This window comes from Geotrypetes seraphini, chromosome 8 (genome assembly GCF_902459505.1).
Source record: "Geotrypetes seraphini chromosome 8, aGeoSer1.1, whole genome shotgun sequence".
NCBI lineage: Eukaryota > Metazoa > Chordata > Amphibia > Gymnophiona > Dermophiidae > Geotrypetes > Geotrypetes seraphini.
The window spans coordinates 39,271,935-39,292,196 of NC_047091.1; the positions used below are offsets into that span (position 1 = coordinate 39,271,935).

The window sequence follows — 20,262 nt, forward strand, 5'->3', positions numbered from 1 at the left end:
TCTTGCTTGTGGTCCGAGCCTGAGCTTCCTACCTACTCGGGGACGGGCCCGGCCACAAGAAGTTGGTGGCAGTTGTGGGATTGCGCCGCCCACAGGTTAGTGGAGGAAGTACACCCAAAGACTTGGCTAGTGCTGCGTACCCATAAGCCATGCTGTAAGACTGAAGCAACCCGAATCTTCTAGAGCAATCAGCCCCTGTGTGAGCAAGTCTGGATACACCTAGAGCCAGAGATATTCATCCACCTGTAGGCATATTAGATCTGCATACCAAGGATGCCTGGGTTAATCCTGGGCCATGAGGATCACCCTCCCTGGGTGAGATGCTATGCAACAAACCACCCAGCCTATCAGGGGCCATAGAGGAAACACATATAGTAGTCCAGACTTTGGTCATGGTTGCACCAGGGCATCCAGCTCTGCACCTGCGGTTGAAAAACTGAGGCATTTTCTTGTTGCATGCTATTACCATCAGATCAAATGTTAGCCATCCCAAAATTTGACAATGTCTTTGAATACCCACAAGGTCAGCGATCATTCTCCTGGGTCCAGTGTTGGTCTGCTGAGGTAGTCCACTTGCACATTGTCCACTCCGGCTTCGTGTGCTTTTCTGTCCAAGCGAACAATAGTTTTGCCTCTATTTAGAGCAATGTGCTTCTGGTGCTTCCCTGCCAGTTGACATAGGCCACTGCTGTGGCATTGTCTGAGAATACTCTTCTGGCACTGCCTTTCAGCACTGACTATAGGTTTTGCAGAGCTAGGTGGACCACTCTCAGTTCTAACCTGTTATCAACCACTTCCGCTGGGATAGTGTCCATTTCCCTTGCACCGGGCAACCACTGCAGTGTGCATCCTTACCGAACAGGCTGGCATCCATTGTCAGTGTGACCCAGGAATCGATCTGAAGTGGAATACTTTTTGCTAGAGACTAAGGGTGAAGCCACCAGCTCATGCTGTTGTGGGCTGCATCCATCCAGGGTAGAGGGGCCTATAGGTAGTCTCTCTGGGGAGACCAATGAGACAACAGTGCATCCTGAAGTGGACACACAGAATGCTAGGAATGATTAAGAAGGGGATCATAAACAGATCGGAGAAGGTTATCATGCCGCTGTACCGGGCCATGGTACGCCCATACCTGGAATACTGCGTCCGGCACTGGTCGCCCGCATTGGTCGCCGTACATGAAGAAGGACACGGTACTACTCGAAAGGGTCCAGAGAAAAGCGACTAACATGGTTAAGGGGCTGGAGGAGTTGCCGAACAGTGAGAGATTAGAGAAACTGGGCCTCTTCTCCCTTGAAAAGAAGAGACTGAGAGAGGACATGATCGAAACATTCAAGATAATGAAGGGAATAGACTTAGTAGATAGAGACAGATTGTTCACCCTCTCCAAGGTAGAGAGAACGAGAGGGCACTCGCTAAAGCTAAAAGGGGATAGATTCCATACAAATGTAAGGAAGTTCTTCTTCACCCAGAGAGTGGTGGAAAACTGGAACGCTCTTCTGGAGGCTGTTATAGGGGAAAACACCCTCCAGGGATTCAAGATAAAGTTAGACAAGTTCCTGCTGAACCATAACATATGCAGGTAAGGCTAGTCTCAGTTAGGGCACTGGTGTTTGACCTTAGGGCCGCCGCGTGAGCGGACTGCTGGGCACAATGGACCACTGGTCTGACCCAGCATTGGCAATTATGTTCTTATATTCAACCTTGCCTAGAACCTGTAGGTAGTGCCACACTGTAGCCACTGGCTGCAATGGTAGGCTTGTAATTTGCCTACAAATCTGTCTGCATGCCTCTAGTAGCAAAACTTGGCCTTCTGCCATGTTGAAGAGAACTCCCAAGTATTCCAAAGAGTGAGTGGGGACTAATTGGCTATTTTGAAAGTTTACAATCCAGCCAGACTCTGCAAAGTTTGCACAACTGCCACCACTGCTCTTTCGTCCTCTTCTTGAGAGGGTGCTCTGATAAGCCAATCATCTAGATAAGAATTAATCAGCCAGCTTACCCTGCGGAGATGAGTTCCTACCACCACCATCACTTTGGTGAAGATCTGGGGTGCTGATGCCAGCCCAAATGGTAGTGCTGAGAATTGATAGTGATTCTCCAACCTGTGAAATCTCAGGATCTTTCTGTGTGCTGGGAAAATTGGAATGTGGAGATAAGCCTCTGTCAGATCCAGGGAGACTAGAAACTGTTCTGGCTGGACTGCTGCAATGACAGATCTCACCATTTCCATCCAAAAATGTGGAACCCTTAGAACTGCATTGACATGTTTAAGATCCAGAATGAGCCTCCAGTTGTTGGAATCTTTCTTGGACAGAACAAAGTATATTGAGTATCTGTATAAGTCTGAGTGCTCTTCCGGAACAGGTTCTATTGCTTGAATATCCAGTAATTTGTTTAACATTGCCCGGACTTGGACCACCTGATCCGGTCAGCCCAGTGTAGAATCCATGAACCAATCAAACAGAGGGTATGTAAACACTATTTTGTAACCTTCTCTGACCCAAAGGACTGTTGTTATGCTTTCCCAGGCCTCCAGAAAGTGTGAGAGCAGACCCCAATTTTCTAAAGGGTGGCTGTAGGCCTGGCATCAATGTGGCTTCTTGGCTGTCGTTGTAGCCCAGGAACTTGTATTTTGGATTTTCTGGCTTCCAGAATATCTCTGTCTGGAAGCTTGATAAGTTCTCTGAGATGAGCCTCCAGCAGTGTATTGGTAAAAACATCAGGACCCCATAAAGGAGCTCCAGTTTTGGCTTCTAGCTGCTCATGGTCAGCTGTTCAGTAAGGACTTGGGACAACAATCTTGCATACTGGTCAAAAGATCATCCAAGCCTTTGCCAAAAAGCATCTGCCCCTTGAAGAGGAGCTCACTAAGCGTAGCCTTGGAGGCTGAATTATCCACTCATTGTCTGATCCACAGCATGCATTGGGTGGAGATGGAGTATGCAGAGACTCTCATCATGACCCTAATTACATCATAAAGAAGTTCCCATCTCCCTGCTTCGCTCAGTGCAGCATGTGACCCAAGTGTGCTCTTCTTCCACCCTTCCTTCACAAACAAGGCATGATATGGGAGTATTAGTAAGAGGACTCTATCACTGGCACTTTGGAAGCAAAATGAGGTGTTTTGGAAAGTCTGAGAATTTAGAAAAAAAAAAAATCAGGAAAATCCAAGATGGCTGCCACTGGTGAATTTTAGTGCTAAAAACAGCTTAAAAGCACTTCAGGGCTGACCAAAAACCTAATAAAACAGGATTTTAGTGGCGGAGGACTAAGGCTCTAGCTATAGAAACTGTTAAAAGAAGCTTTTGAAGTCCCCTGTGATTTTTCCTACAGGCTGTCACAGACCATGTGTTGGGGAAATTGTGCTGCTGTTGCCTCGTACTGCTGCTGCCTGCTTCAGCTCCTCTCAGGTGTAGCTGTTCTAGGAGAGGCCTTCTGCTTCCAGTCATTCAGTCACTACGTTGGGATCTTCCGGCTGCTGGTCGGACCTCCACGGACTGACCCTCAACCCCACCCCAGACCTCTCACAAAAAAGGGGGAGGGGGAGACGAAACACAACTGGCACCATGAGCACCCCAAAGAAACGGTATTAGTGCCTAAACAGTCTTCACTCCAGTCCTTGACCAAGTCAAAGGGGAAAGCAAACACCATGGGAACGGACCCTGAGCTCCACTAATCTTCAGCAGGTTGGCTGAAACAGGTCCCCGAAGGATACACCTGCCTGCTGCAGATTTAAAATGTGATCCTCTCCACACAGTCAGAGTAGAACCTTATCAAAAGGGATCCCTGATTTTACAAAAAAGACCACGACTAGAGCAAAAAGACTGCATAACTATAGCAAAATATAAAATAAATAAACCAAGCAGATCAGAAGATGCCTTTCAAGCTCACCTGCACAAAGAAAAGCTAAAGGAGGCAGCAAACTCCTGGGAGAAGGAAGAGGTTTCAGAAGCTGTGATTGACATCTTTCTGTAATTTCCTATTGCACTGGAAACTGCAGTTGTGGTCAGTGGTTTAGCGAGGGTGAGAGGTGCTCGAGGCAGTGGTGCCCCTCCCCCTCCCGCCGCACGTGCGAGCGCCCGCCCCTTCCCTTCCCCCATACCTCTTTAACTTTTATTTATTTAACAAATTTCCAAACCGCCTATTACTAGGCAGCTTACAAATAGCAACATTCATAAAATAACTAACAATACACAAAAAAACAAAATTTATGCAGTCAGTAAACATTTCAAATCCTTCAATAAGAACAATTTATCCACAGTGTTCTGTTATATAGTAATCAGAACCAGAGTAAACAAGAATTATCATTCATTACAATGCTTCTACAAAGAGTGGTCTTTTTTTAAATTCTTTATTCATTTTCAAATTTACAATAAGTGTAACAATATATCCAAACAAATTAACAATAAATATAACACTTAATAATCATCAATGGTACAAATAATATGCTCTTATCAAGTTTCAAGTTTCAAGTTTAATGATTTTTTGATTAATCGCTTAATCATAATTCAAAGCGATGTACAATTTAAAATACATTCAGAGGGAAACAATACAATACAAACTTTAAAAAAGATCAAACATATAATACAAATCAAACTTAAATAATAACATAATATTAGAAATAGTTCAACATATTCATAACAAAAGGTAAAAAGGGGAAGTGAAATACAATTCATGATAGAAAAGTAGAACAAAGGAAAAGAACATTGGGAAGGTATGTAACAGTAAAATTTAAGATTTAAAACAACAGTTTAAAAATTAATAAATCAAATGCCAAATGCATCTTTAAAAAGAAATGTTTTTAAATTACTTTTAAATTTTCCCAGATCATGCTCATTTCGTAGAAAGATTGGGAGGGCGTTCCAGATCTGTGGAGTAGTTACTGAAATGATGAATTGACGTCTTGTATTAATGATCTTAAGTGAGGGAATGGTTAGTAGATTTTGCTCATTGGACCTTAATGTTCATGCTCCGCCCTCGGAAATGTACTTTCTGATGACCACCAGAAATGGGGGCATGTTTGACCCCAGAAATATGCTTTCTGATGACATCAGCGGAAATGGGAGTGCTGGAAGTGCACATTCTGATGACGTAGGCGGAAATAGGGTAAATGAAGCGCCGTAAATGCGCTTTTCTGACCACGTAGGCGGAAATAGGATAAATGAAGCGCCAGAAATGCGCTTTTCTGATGAGATAGAAATGCATTTTCTGATGATGTTACCGGAAACAAACTTAGTCAAAACCCCCAGAAATGATGTGGCCAGAAAAAGAAGTGTCTTTATTTTAACAGTTTTTTTAGTTAAAAGACAGGTTTTAAGAGCTCATGGATAGAGCAGATCACAAAATAAAAGACATTCACAAAATCTTTCCTGTTTTTTTTTAAACAGACCAGTGCAGAAACAATTGAGAAAAGGCTGCATTTTTTTTTTCTTTTCTGGTTTTAACACACTTTCAATAGGAATTCTGAGTTAATGGTTAATGGACAACTCCCCTATTGTCATGGTAACAGCTGATAAGCCCCTTGCAGCCCCCCTGATAAAGCCAAGGGGGAGAGAGGAGGAGGTGTGTTTAAACATGTCTGAACATGTCCCGGCCCCCTGGTGTTGTCTCTAACAATCTGAAGAAAAGACCTGTTCCTATTGTCCTCTGTTAAAAAGGCAGTTTTAAAACCTATTTTTTTATTTAGAGCTAAGTTGTCAGAGCTGAATGGAACATGAAAGAATCTTTATTGAAGCAAATTTATTATGATCCATATGTGGCAGGAAGCTATGGAGGCATTAACCCTCTACTTCAAGCGGCTAAAAAGAGCGATATTATAGTCCGAAGTCAAAACGCTTACAATTTTACACAAACCTGCTAGAATCCATTTTAAAAGAAATAAAACAATGGTGTCAGAAGTTGACAGCCAGTGGCAAAAGTGACTTAGTCGACATGTCAGCCTTTGCCCGTTATAAATTGGTTACAAATACATCTTAACGGTAATAGATATCCTGTCAAAATATGCATGGGTTGTGAGTTTAAAAACAAAAACCGGTCATGAAGTTACCATAACCTTTGAAACAATATTTAATTTAGGGCGTACACCTGAAAAACTTCAAACAGACAAGGGTAAAGAATTTTTAAATAAGTCTCTGAAGAATTTATTAAAACAAAAAGGTGCTAGCCTTTTTGTGACCCATAATGGTATTAAAGCAGCTGTAGTGGAAAGAATTAACAGGACTTTAAAATCCGAAATATGGCGCTATTTTGACATCTCACAACCCCCTTTACTTATCAAGACATGCTGCAGGCTATGCACAGCTATAATTATAGTTTTCACAGAACGATACAGGCGAGGCCTGTAGATGTGACACCCTCAAACTCTTTGCAGATTTGGAAAACAGTCTGAGGCAGTAACATCAAGGATCTCTTAAAGAAAGGAGACCATGTGAGGCTGTCAAAAGTTAAAGGAAAATTTGAGAAAGGTTACGAGCAAACATGGACGGATGAGATATTTATAATAAAAGATGTTTTAAACAGGGGTCAGAGAACAACATACAAGATACAGGATTACAATAGCGAAGCTATACAAGGTTCTTTTTATCCTGAAGAATTACTAAAAGCCAAACCGCTACAGGACAGAATATACTGTACCGAAAATGTTCTAAAGGTAAAAGGAGGAAGTAAGAACAAAATTTGTCTCGTGAAATGGAAGGGTGGCCTGATAAAGCCAGGGATTTTAAACATGAAAAAAAAACTGTCTGAACATGTCCCGGCCCCCTGGTGTTGTCATAGTGACATATGCCTTAACTCTTTAACAAACAGCTGTTAACATCAGAAATATAAGTTCTCAAACAGTCAAACAAAATGACTGCCACGAAGGCACGTAGATTGAGTTACTTTCTTAAAGATCATGATGTAGAAAAAGAGGGTTACTCGATGACAGAAAAACTGTACGAATCAGACAAAGAAAACATGGACCCCTTTAACATACAGATAACTGAAAAAAGGTCTCGTAACTTTCTTAAAGACTGTAATGCAGAGAAAGAGGGTTACCCACCGGCTGAAAAACCAATTGACGACCGGGGAGCATACACACGAATTAACAGGTTCTGAAATACAAGAGTTTCCAGACACCCAAAAGTTATATGATTCGGACACAGAAAATGAAGATGCAGGTTATGAACTACCAGAGGATAATACTTCAGATATAGAGCTTTATGAAGCCACAGCAGACGCCGAAGCGACAGACATGTTGGAAAAGCCTGGATCTTCCACGGTAAGAGAGAGAGAGAGAGAGAGAGAGACACATACACACTTTTCATTGACAGGGGTCGGTGTTCAGGGGTTTATGAAGCTGAATGTGTTTGTGTGTTTTAAAAAGGAAAATTTTATTTTCTGGGTTTTTTTTTTGTAGGGAAGTGGCGGCTCTTCGCAATCACAGAAACCTAAGAACAAGATGTACATGCCGATGATAAATCTATCTTGTTTGTGTTTATTCTGCTCGTTTCAAAGAGAACCAGCGGTGATTGAACGTAAACCTGAAGATACTTGTAATTATGGTTGGTGGACTAGCATAAGACTTTCCAAAACACCACCAGAACTTAAATCAGTTATAAAGGTAGCTGTATACTGCATTCTAAATAAATGTCTGCAAGGCATGAAGGAAGAAGATTGTGGAGTATGAGCTGGGGGTCAAAAGCACCACGATTGCTTGAGGTGGGGGCAAAAGGAACTCAGGAAAACTTGTGACATGATGTGCCTGGAACGTGTGGTAAATGTAGTCACTTTTGTAGGCTATAAAATGAAAATACTGATGCTTTGTAATGAAAGCATTAATATAATCATTGATTTAATCAGAGATATTAAGACCTCTATAAACGGGCCACGACTACTCAGTAGATTGGTCAATTTCATGAGAGATGGTGAATATGTAGAGATTGTAAGTGATTTAATCTGTGACACCGATTATAAATCATTCTTCAAAAGAAATGCTTTTTAAAACATGTTTCTCTTGGGATTGACAGAAATATAGTATGTAACTGCTTGTTTTGTTTGCTTGTATAAAAGTTTTTAAACATTTATTAATGTAAAATAAAGATTTATTTTTTTTTAAATTACAAATGTGTGGTGTGTTTTAGGAATGGCTAGCCACGTGAATTAACAACCCAAATTAAAACAATAGAAGGTTTAACAGGTTATATGGAATTAGGTTCTAGGCACGTAAGGGTCATTTTGATATCTAAAATGACTAAACATGGCAAACGATATGTATCTGTACCAGAGGCCATAGACATACAATAAAGCCTTTGTGTATGGACAACTTCAATAGAGGGTTGTAAGTATATAAAAAATATGCTGTGACAAGACCAGCAAGCGTTCTGGTTTTTGTTGATGTTACACCGGATCCCAGATACACCAACCGCTAACAAGATGATTAGAAAAGGGGGTTATCCCTCAAGGATCAATACTCTCTCCTATTTTATTTAATATCTTTCTCGCTCCACTTATGACTTTATGTCAATCCATTGGTTTTTCGGTATTCGCCTATGCCGATGATATACAATTATTACATCCAATTGACCCCAAGAATACACAGGAAATAACAGCAATAAATAACAAATTGGATCAGATTCATCACTGGCTGGATACTAACAAGTTATCATTAAATATTCTTAAAACCAACGCGATGCTCTTCCCATGGAAGGATAGTAGTTCATTTATTACCCCAATCTCGATTAATGGTAATCCATTACTGATACAACAAAATATTAAAATCTTAGGTATTATATTTGACAATAAATTATCATACCATGACCACATAAGTAACGTTGTTAAATCGCTCTGTCTCTAAATTCTTATGTACAAAATCTCTTAACATTCTGATTCATTCTTTAGTCATCTCTAAACTCGATTACTGTAATGCCTTATTCAAAGGTTTATCTCATAAAGAAATTAGACGTCTTGAAATTGTGCAGAATGCCGCTATTAAAATAATTCACAAAGCAAAAAAATTTGACCACGTCACACCCTTACTTAAAGAATCTCATTGGCTTCCTGTAGCACACCGCATTTTATTTAAGATATGCCTACTCACGTTTAAAACTCTCATTTTTCAAACTCCCGCTTTTATCCATAGAGTCTTAATTCCATATACCACTTCTAGAACATTGAGATCACAGGATCAACATCTATTGACCATTCCCTCGTTAAAAATCATTAATACTAGACGGCTCACTATTTTTTCAGTGACAGCTCCTCAGTCCTGGAATGATCTCCCAATACATATAAGAGAAGAAAAGAACCTTGAAAAATTTAAGATTAAGCTCAAATGTTTCATTTTTAACGATGCTTTTAGTGAATAATGATCTTTTATTATTTTTTATCCACTTTTTTACTGTCTTTCTTCCCCCCCCATGTTTTTACCTTTGTATTTTGAATTTAATATAAAATGTAACCATTAATGAACTTTCCCGTTGTTTCAATATAGTACGTAACAACTTAATTCTTATTTTAAATTGTGTTTGTTTTTGTAACATTGTTTATTTATACAATATTTTACCTATGTTTATAATTATTTGTATTATTTTGTACATCGCCTTGAATGTAGAGAAGGCGATTAATCAAATTATTTAATAAACTTGGAAACTTGGTTATCTTTTTTTAAATTTTATTTTCTATCTCTGAATCTATTATTGCATTTAAAAAACAGGAACGGGGATCTGATGGTAGAAATAAACTATCTCTTACCAGAAAAAGACAACAGAGAATGTTAAAAAAGTAATAGTTGTTTTATCTGGCACGTATGTTGTTGTTTTTTTTTTTTTAAAACAGCATCTACAAAACATTCTTTTTACATTATGATTAGACCAAGAAACGGCTGGAGAACCAACACCTTCTACATCAATAAGTTCTAACCAACAACTGATTTCTTACCGGAAACCAAAAGATAAATGAAATAGTAGATATCCTATTTTTGTAAGGAGACTAGTGTTAAAAGAAAAATTTCTATACTTTTATAATGGTTGATCAAGAAAATGTTAAGCACAGTCAGAACCCCGAAGAAAATGTATATGAACGGTTATGCTATGTTATAAATTGTAGATCGGGAAAATGTTAGAAAGTTGCAAGCAGATACCGTGAACCCAGTGGCGTACCAAGGGGGGGCAGGGGGGGTGGTCTGCCCCGGGTGCAAGCCCTGAGGGGGTGCTCCCGGCCTTGACGTCCAGTTCCCCCCCCCAACCTCCGGATTTTCCTCCCGCACCGTTTGCGGTGGAGAAGCAGCCTGCAGCGGGATCGCAATGCCAGCGATCCCTGCGCTGCTTCGGCGCTGCTTCCTCCGCCGTGGTCCCGCCCCTCCTCTGACGTCATATCCTGGATGATGTTAGCAACAGAGTTTCGGCCGGTGACTACGTACAAGTGCATCTACATTCATCACTTTTTCACAACTCCTTATTTTCTGGTAAATTCAATCCCAAATCGCTAGATGCTGATGATTTCTTAGACCAGGTTGCTAAACTCCTTCAGTCACAGAGAAATACAGGTCTGTGATTTATTCTGTGTTGTTGTACTTGTAATAAGAAACAAGGGTGTTGGGGCCCATAGGGTGTTAAAATCTATACTGTTTAGCCAGATTTTGCAGAAAAAAAGGATGTATTTAATAGATTTGAATAACACAGGCAATAACCTGTGTTTTGCCGGTAGCCTTACAGTACTTATGTCACCCGTAAAACTCACAGATGCTGAACTGTTAACAGGTACTGAAAAGCTACATAATGATTTGGGGTGGTCGGTACATAAAAAAAAAAGTTATGCTTGATGATGTAGCAACCATAGAACAACATTTAAAGATAAATATAAGAGTTGTGTTTTATACAAACTCATGATGTTGCTTTAAAACATCAGATCAACCCGTGTATCCTAAAACAGTTTTCTTATTGTTACATGATGATCATTTCTACGGCATAACCGATGTAAAAAAAAAAAAATTCTACGGGGAGCATGGGAGGGGATACCACCATTCATTCCTATGGGAGGGGGCGGGGCATGGGCGGAGAGTGGGCGGGGCATGTGTGGGAGGGGTGTGTTGTGGACAGGGCCTGGGTGGGGCTAAGGGAAAGTGGACATGGTGTGGGCGGGGCCTGGGCGGGGCTAAGGGAAAAGTGGGCATGGAGTGGGTGGAGTATGGGTGGGGTTTGGGTAAAAGTGGGCAGAGTTTGGGTGGAGAGTGGGCGTGGTGTTGGTGGAGAGTGGGTGGGGCTTAACCCGGAAGTGAACACTGATTGGTTGATCCTTATCTCTGACAGCTGTCAATCATTATGACATGAGGTGTACCCATTATACTACTATGGTTCACTAGCTGGTTCACTAGCACACAAGACTACGTAACACTTGGGAACCTAGCAGGCAGCTAGGAAAGATTCAAAATGTACAGGACATCAAAGAGACAGGAAGGAGGTTTCCTGATCAGTAAAGGTTGCTTCTCTCAAGACATGCTAGACAGGATGAATTTCAGCAAATTTTCACAGAGTTGGTAAATGTTTGAAAAATCAGAGAGAAATTTGGCATCTTTCCTGCTATCTATGTCTACAGCAGTTCCACTGAAATATCAATGAGGTGATAAGAGCTATTGATTTTCATAGGTCTTTTCAGTCTTGTCTTTACCCTTTTCAGGGATAATCTCAAGCAATGGAGAGCGCTGGAAACATCTTCGTCGATTTGCCCTTATGACAATGAGGAATTTTGGGATGGGGAAGAGGAGCATTGAGGAGCGGATCCAGGAGGAAGTCCACTTTCTGATGGAAGAATTCAGGAAAACAAGAGGTCTGTGTAGTTGTGACTAAATACATGTATAATCCTTTTTTACCAGGTGAGCATCAAGGTGTATTACTTATGAGCAGGGCCGGATTAATCAATAGGCCCAATAGGCACGTGCCTAGGGCCGAAACTGTGATGGGGGTCTGATGAAGGAGGACGACTCACCTTGCTATTCTTTTAAACAGCAATGGCCCCCTCTCGTTATCAATGGCAATGGGCCACACCCCACAGCAACGGCAACGGGCCCCCCCCGCAGCAAAGGCAACGCCCCCCCTCCTCATTAATGACAACAGATGCCCCCCCCCCCGCAGCAATGGCAATGCAGCCGGATCTGTTGCAGGAAGGTCCTGCAATGACTGCTTCTGCTGGTACATCCCCCTCCGATATCACTTGCTCCAGAAGAAGTGACGTCGGATGGGGATGGACTGGCAGAAGCAGTCACCGCGGGACCTACACTTTCTGATAAATTTAAACAATGCAATCCTAGTGTCAAAAGATTTATATGAGCTCATAGGAACGAACGACAGCCCCTTGTTAAGGACTGACAACTCAATGGGGATCAATGATCTGTGAAAGAGGTTGAAAACATGGATGTCAGGGTTGTGTCTTTGTTTGCTTTGTCCTTACGGGTCTTTTGGTAGTTGGTTTTGAGCCTCCCTCAAAATTGACATTTTGACCCTGAGAAGTAGTTTTATTTTGTTATTTGTCGTCATCAGACATATCAGAGGATGTGTGTGTATATGTGGGATGTTTTGCACGTCTATTAGCTCTTGATTTGTCCATCCATATATACACAAAGTTTCAAGTTTCAAGCTTCATTATTTTTAATATACCGTCCATAAAAACAAGTGTCTATATGGTGTACAATATAAAAAGATTTTTAAAAACCATTAAAATAGGCAAATAAAAGCAATATTTTATTAAATATTAAAAATACTAGATGGATTCACATTGACGTACATGGAACAAAAGGGAAGTTAGGGATGGAAAGTTTTTTAAAAATACATCGAAGTAAAATGAGTAAAAAAGGAAGGTAAATGGGAAGTGGTAGAACATTAGGACAGGGATCACTTCAGAAGAAGTGTTTTGTGTTTCAAGACTTCACAAGAGTTAAAGGTTTGAGAAGCAGAAGCTGGTACAAGAGATTAAAGGTGTCTTTAGAGAGAAAAGTTGTAAGTTTGGCTTTAAATTTTTCAAGAGAGTTCTCTAATTGAAGATGTAAGGGGAGGGCATTCCACAGAGAGGGGGCGGTGACTGAAAAAATGGATTTGCAAGTAGTATCGTAAAAAGATTTGCATATTGATGGTATGGAAAGTAGGTTCTGATTGTTAGATCGGAGGGCCCTGGATGATGAGTATGGGATCAAAAGTTTATCTATGAACGCTGGTTGGTTAGAGTTTTTTGTTTTAAAGGTGAGGAGGAGTATTTTATAGGTGAGGCGATGAGTAATGGGTAGCCATTGTGCTTTGCGGAAGAGAAGAGCGACATGGTCAAATTTTTTTGCATGATAGATTAGTTTGACATCAGTGTTATGCAGTAGTTGTAAACGGCAGATTTCTTTCTTGGTTATACCTTGATAAAGAGCATTGCAGTAGTCTAAGGTTGAAATTACAAGGGAGTGAATCAGGATATTGATAGAGGGGGGATCAAGCAAAGGAGAGATAGAGCGGATGAGTCTAAGCTTATGAAAACATTTCTGTATAACTGCACTAATTTATTGATGAAAGGTGAGGTCCTTGCCTAGAATAACTCCCAGAAGTTTGACTTTGCTGTCCATTTCAATTGGGGAAAAATCAATACAAATGGGTAGACATAGATGTTCATCTGGAGAGAGCGAGAAAAGGACACTAGTAGTTTTAAGGATGTTCAATGAAAATTTGTTATGCCGAAGCCAGAAGCTGATTTTATTTTGATTGATTTCAGTTATTTCATCAGGTGATGTAGGATTTAAGGGGTGAAGTTGGATATCATCGGCATATGTAAATACAGTGAAACCTATAGATTGGGCCAAAGTAAGTAATGGTGTCAAGAATATATTAAAGAGAAGGGGAAAAAGAATTGAGCCTTGGGGCCTCCATAGCTTTGGTAAATAGTGGAAGAAATAGTCATTGAAACTAACTTTATAGTTTCGGTACTGACGGTCAGTCTAGAAGAGGTATGTAGGCAGATTGATAGACTTAAGAGTGATAAATCCCCGGGACTGGATGGCATCCATCTGAGGGTCATCAAGGAACTGAAAGGGACCATAGCTGAACTGCTTCAACTAATAGCCAATCTGTCAATCAAATCGGGAAAGATTCCAGAAGACTGGAAGGTGGCGAATGTTATACCGATCTTCAAGAAAGGTTCGAGTAGAGATCCGGAGAACTACAGACCAGTGAGTCTGACTTCGGTACCGGGAAAGATGGTAGAGTCACTGATAAAGGACAGCATCATTGATCACCTTGACGGACACGGGCTGATGAGGACCAGTCAGCACGGTTTTAGCAAAGACAGATCGTGTATGACGAACTTGCTGCACTTCTTTGAGGGAGTAAACAGACAGATAGACAAGGGCAATCCGGTCGACATTGTATATCTGGATTTTCAGAAGGCGTTCGACAAGGTTCCGCATGAACGACTACTTCAGCAAATTGCAAGCCATGGAATTGAGGGTGAAATACTCATGTGGATTAAAAACTGGCTGGAGCAAAGGAAACAGAGAGTGGGGTAAATGGACAATACTCGGACTGGAAAAGCATCACCAGTGGGGTGCCGCAGGGCTCGGTGCTTGGACCCGTGCCCTTTAACATCTTTATAAATGATCTGGACATAGGTACGACGAGCGAGATGATTAAATTTGCGGATGATAGTAAGTTATTCAGAGTAGTAAAGACGCAGGAGGATTGCGAAGATCTGCAACGTGACATAATCAAGCTCGAGGAATGGGCATCGACATGGCAGATGAGGTTCAACGTGGATAAGTGTAAAGTGATGCATGTCGGTAACAAAAATCTCATGCACTAATACAGGATGTCTGGGGCGGTACTTGGAGAGGAAAGGGACTTGGGAGTTCTGATCGACAAGACGATGAAGCCGTCCACACAATGTGCGGCGGCAGCAAAAAGGGCAAACAGAATGCTAGGAATGATAAAGAAGGGGATCACGAACAGATCAGAGAAGGTTATCATGCCGCTGTACCGGGCCATGGTACGTCCTCACCTGGAGTACTGCGTCCAGCACTGGTCGCCGTACATGAAGGACACGGTACTACTCGAAAGGGTCCAGAGAAGAACGACTAAGATGGTTAAGAGGCTGGAGGAGCTGCCATACAGCGAAATATTAGAGAAACTGGGCCTCTTCTCCCTCGAACAGAGGAGATTGAGAGGGGACATGATCAAAACATTCAAGGTACTGAAGGGGATAGACTTAGTAGATAAGGACAGGTTGTTCACCCTCTCCAAGGTAGGGAGAACAAGAGGGCACTCTCTAAAGTTGAAAGGGGATAGATTCCGTACAAATATAAGGAAGTTCTTCTTCACCCAGAGAGTGGTAGAAAGCTGGAACGCTCTTCCAGAGGCTGTTAGAGGGGAAAACACCCTCCAAGGATTCAAGACAAAGTTAGACAAGTTTCTGCTGAACAAGAACGTGCGCTGGTAGGGCTAGTCTCAGTGAGGGTGCTGGTCTTAGACCAGAGGGCCGCCGCGTGAGCGGACTGCTGGGCATGATGGACCACTGGTCTGACTCAGCAGTGGCAATTCTTATGTTCTTAAGAGAACCATTGCAGAACTGTACCAGAGATACTGATAGATTCTAGTCATATAAGGATTCGGGAATGATCAATTGTGTCAAAGGCAGATGTAAGGTCTAAGGAAATCAGAATGGCGGATTTACGATGGCCTTTAAAGTAGTGGATTGAGGTTGTTAGACCAATGAGAGAGAGTCCAGTAGAGTGATTTTTTTTCAGAAACTATTTGGTAGGGGTGCAGAGTGTTAGTTTTTTCAGCAAAATTGGACAATTGATTGAAGACCAGTTTTTTTTATTATTTTAGCTAAAAAAGGTAAGTTAGCAATAGGACGGTAATTAGTGATTTGTTTTTTGGATATGTTTATTTGTTTGATTTTTGGAAATACAAGAGCGGATTTCCAAGAAGGCGGTATGTAACCAGTAGAGAAGCTTTTATTGATCATGTCAAGTAGAAATGGACCGACGATATTTAAATGATTTTTAAGAATAGTAGGAGGAAAATTTTCTAGAGAGTTTTTCGTTGGGTTTAGACACTGGGATATAGCCTTCAGCTAATCAAATGTAGGCAGACAAAAGTCAGAAAAAGAACGGAAGGAGAGTGAATATTTGGGTAGAGGAGAAATAGGTGTTTTTGACATTGAAGTGCTAAAAAGTGTTGTTTATACACCTTTGATCTTTTGGCCAAAATGTTCAGCAAGGGCTTGAGCTGTAGGTTGATTTGAGTTACGGCCGGGTCTTCTAGCATATGGAGAGAGTGAGCGAACTATAGAATATAGCGCTAAAGAGTTTTTTGCAGTAGCTATACGGTTGGCATAGTATTTTTTCTTGGCTGCCTGTAATGATTTCTTATAAAAGGTAGCTTGTTCTTTGCATTTCTTTAGGGTGGATGGGGTGCGCTTGCGTCTCCAGAGTCTTTCAGAGGAGCATAGCTGACGGTGGAGGAAAGAAAGTTCCTGGCTGTACCAAGGTTTTGTTATTGAAGAGGAGGAGTTAGTGTAGGAATTAATGGGAGCCAAACAGTCTAGCATTTGTTGTGTTTTGAAGTACCAGGTTACGGACTGATCGTTGAGAGTGAGATTAAGTGAGATTAGAAAATTCTTCTATGTGAAGTTCTAGATGAGCATTGATAGTACTGGTGGTAATGTTGCTGTAATCAAGAGTGTTGTAAGTGTGTGAACATAAGAACATAAGCAATGCCTCTGCTGGGTCAGACCAGAGGTCCATTGTGCCCAGGAGTCCGCTCACGTGGTGGCCCATCAGGTCCAGGACCTGTATAGTAATTCTCTATCTATACCCTTCAATCCCCTTTTCCTTCAGAAAATCATCTAATCTCTTCTTGAAACCCAATAGCGTACTCTGTTCTATCACTCCCTCTGGAAGCGTATTCCAGGTGTCCACCACCCTTTGGGTGAAGAAGAACTTCCTAGCATTGGTTCTGAATCTGTCCCCTCTCAATTTTTCTGAATGTCCTATTGTTCTTGGAGTTTTTGAAAGTTTTTGAAAGTTTGAAGAATCTGTCCCTCTCCACTTTCTCTATGCCCTTCATGATCTTGTAAGTCTCTATCATATCCCCTCTAAGTCTCCACTTTTCTAGGGAAAAGAGCCCCAGTTTCTCTAATCTTTCAGCATATGAAAGGTTTTCCATACCCTTTATAATAATAATAATAATAATAATAATAATAACAGCTTATATACCACAATACCGTGAAGTTCTATGCGGTTTACAGAAGATTAAGCAAAGATAACAAATTGAATTGACTTTAAGAGGGGAGGAAGAAAGAGAATTAATAGGACAGGAAATTCATTGTTGAGGAGAGAGAGATCAAAAGGACAAGTTAATCGCTATAGTTATGTCGCTCTTTTCTGAACCCTCTCGAGTATCGCCATATCCTTCTTGAGGTACGGCGACCAGTATTGGACGCAGTACTCCAGATGCGGGCGCACCATCACCCGATACAACGACAGGATAACATCCTTTATTCTGGTTGTAATACTTTTCTTGATAATACCTAACATTCTGTTCACCTTTTTGAGGCTGCTGCGCACTGTGCCAACGGCTTTATTGTTTTATCAACCAGTACCCCTAAGTCCTTCTCTAGGCTACTTTCACCTATTAACAGACCTCCCATCGTATAGCTGTACATCGGGTTTCTGTTTCCTATATGCAAGACTACATTTCTCTACATTAAAGTTCATCTGCCATTTATTCGCCCCTTCTCCCAATTTGTTCAGGTCCCTTTGTAAATCTTCACAGTTGTCTTTAGTCCTAACCCCACTAAAAAGTTTTGTGTCATCTGCAAATTTTATAACCTCGAACTTCGTCCCTGTTTCTAGGTCATTGATAAATACATTGAACAACAGTGGTCCGAGTACCGACCCCTGTGGAACACCACTCGTGACCCATCTCCAGTCTGAGTAGTGTCCCTTCACTCCTACCCTTTGCTTCCTATCTGCCAACCAATTTTTGATCCAGCTATGTACATCCCCTTCCACCCCATGGTTCTTCAATTTCTGTAGTAGGTGTTCATGGGGTACCTTATCAAAAGCTTTTTGGAAATCCAAGTATACGATGTCTATGGGGGCCCCTTCGTCCATTTGTTTGTTAATTCCTTCGAAGAAGTGCAGTAAGTTCGTTAGGCACGATCTTCCCTTGCAGAAGCCATGTTGGCTAGTTTTCATCAGTTTATTTCTTTCTAGATGCTCTTTGATGCTGTCTTTTATCAGCGCTTCCGCCATTTTTCCTGGAACCGAAGTCAGACTTACCGATTTTAAAGATGGGCGTACCATTAGCTATTTTCCAATCCTCTGGGATCACGCCTGTTTCAGGGATAGATTACAAACCTGCTGTAGTAGTTCCACTATTTCCTCCTTTAGTTCTTTCAATACCCTAGGGTGGATTACGTCCGGGCCCGGAGATTTGTCAATTTTTAGTCTATCTATCTGCATGAGTACGTCTTTGAGGCTTACCTCCATGGATGTTAATTTTTCCACTTGATCTCCTCTGAAGATTTTTCAGGTTCTGGCACGTTGGATGTGTCCTCTCTTGTAAATACTGACGAAAAGAACATGTTTAGTCTATCCGCCACTTCTTTTTTCTCCTTCACCACTCCCTTCCTGTCTCCTTCATCCAGCGGACCCACCTCCTCCCTTGCTGGCTGCTTCCCTTTAACATATCTGAAGCACGGTTTGAAATTTTGTGCTTCCCTGGCTAGCCTCTCCTCATATTCTCTTTTTGCTCTTCTAACCATGCGGTGACATTCTTTTTGATGCTTCCTGTGCGCTTTCTAGTTTTCCCCGGTTTTGTCCTTTTTCCACATCCGGAATGATTTTTTCTTATCTGCTATTGCTTTCTTCACTTCTTTAGTTATCCACACCGGGTCTTTTGTTCGGTTCTTTTTGCAACCTTTTCTAAATCTGGGGATATACTGATTTTGCGCTTCGCTCATTGTGTCCTTAAATAAAGACCAGGCTTGCTCCACAGTCTGCGATTTCTTTGAGCTGTTCCTAAGTTTCTTTCTTACTATTACTCTCATCTCTCCGTAGTTTCCTTTCTTGAAGTTAAAAGTTGTTGCTGTGGTTCTCTTCCTCTTCGTTATTTCTACTTCGACTTTGAACTGGATCATATTGTGATCGCTATTTCCGAACGGTCCCACTACTTCCACTTCCTTTGCAGGTCCTCTTAGCCATTGAGGATTAGGTCCAGAGTGGCATTTCCTCTCGTTAGCTCTCTGACAAGCTTCTCCATGAAGCAGTCCTGTATAGCCTCCAGGAATCCGGTTTCCCTAGCGCATTTTGAGTTTCCTAGACTCCAGTCTATCCCTGGATAGTTGAAGTCTCCCATAACAATGGTGTTACCATTTTTGCATTCCCACCTCATCTCGGCTTCTAATTTTTCGTTTATTTCAGTTTGCCCAGGTGGACAATAGTACAGGCCCATCTTTATCTCAGGCCCATTTCTTCCTGGTATTTTGACCCATAGTGATTCCAAATTGTCGGTCGCCACCACTGTGTCCACTCTGGTTGAGTGTATGTTATCCTTTATGTATAGGGCTATTCCTCCTCCTTTCTAATCTGACCTGTCTTTGCGATAGAGTTTGTACCCTGGTAGTACTGTGTTCCATTTGTTTTCTTCATTCCACCATGTTTCAGAGACCCCAATGATGTCCAGGTTCTCTTTTTTGGCCATGACTTCTAATTCTCCCATTTTGTTCCTTAGGCTCCTTGAATTAGTATAAATGCAATTTAAGTCCTGGTAATTTCTTGTCTTCATTTTCATTTTTTTTCCTGAGCTACGTTCTTATTATCATCCTATTCTTGCCGTGTCAACTCTTGATTTTTGCCCATTTTGTCTTCTACCTGTGCTATGTTCTTCTTATCATCCTCTTCTTGTCCTATCAACTCTTGGTTTTTGCCCATTTTTCTTCCCCCTGTGCTGCGTTCTTCCTCTCATCTTCCTGTTCTGTCAACTCTTGTTATCCACCCGTTGTGCCTTCCCAGCATTTTTCCCACTCAGTATCTTCTTGGGATACCTTCTTCCCAATCATCGACACCTGGTTGACTGTCGGCTTTCCCCTTCTTCTTAGTTTAAAGCCTGCTCTATTCCTCTCCTGACGTTGTTTGCTAGAAGTCTAGTTCCCGCCTTGCTCAGGTGTAGTCCATCCCTCCTGAAGAGCTGTTCTTGCCCCAAAACATTGTACAGTTTCTCACGAAGTGGAACCCCTCTTCCTCACATCATC

The 20,262-nt window shown here is 41.5% G+C and overlaps 1 protein-coding gene across 1 annotated transcript in view; it reads left to right on the top strand.

Moving 5' to 3' along the window:
• LOC117364857 (cytochrome P450 2G1-like) overlaps positions 1-20,262 on the top strand; it is a 245,215-nt gene that overhangs the window by 78,286 nt on the left and 146,667 nt on the right. Inside the window, exon 3 of the mRNA XM_033954561.1 lies at positions 11,656-11,805. Coding sequence (XP_033810452.1) covers positions 11,656-11,805 — 150 coding nt within the window. The remainder of the gene's footprint in view (positions 1-11,655; positions 11,806-20,262) is intronic.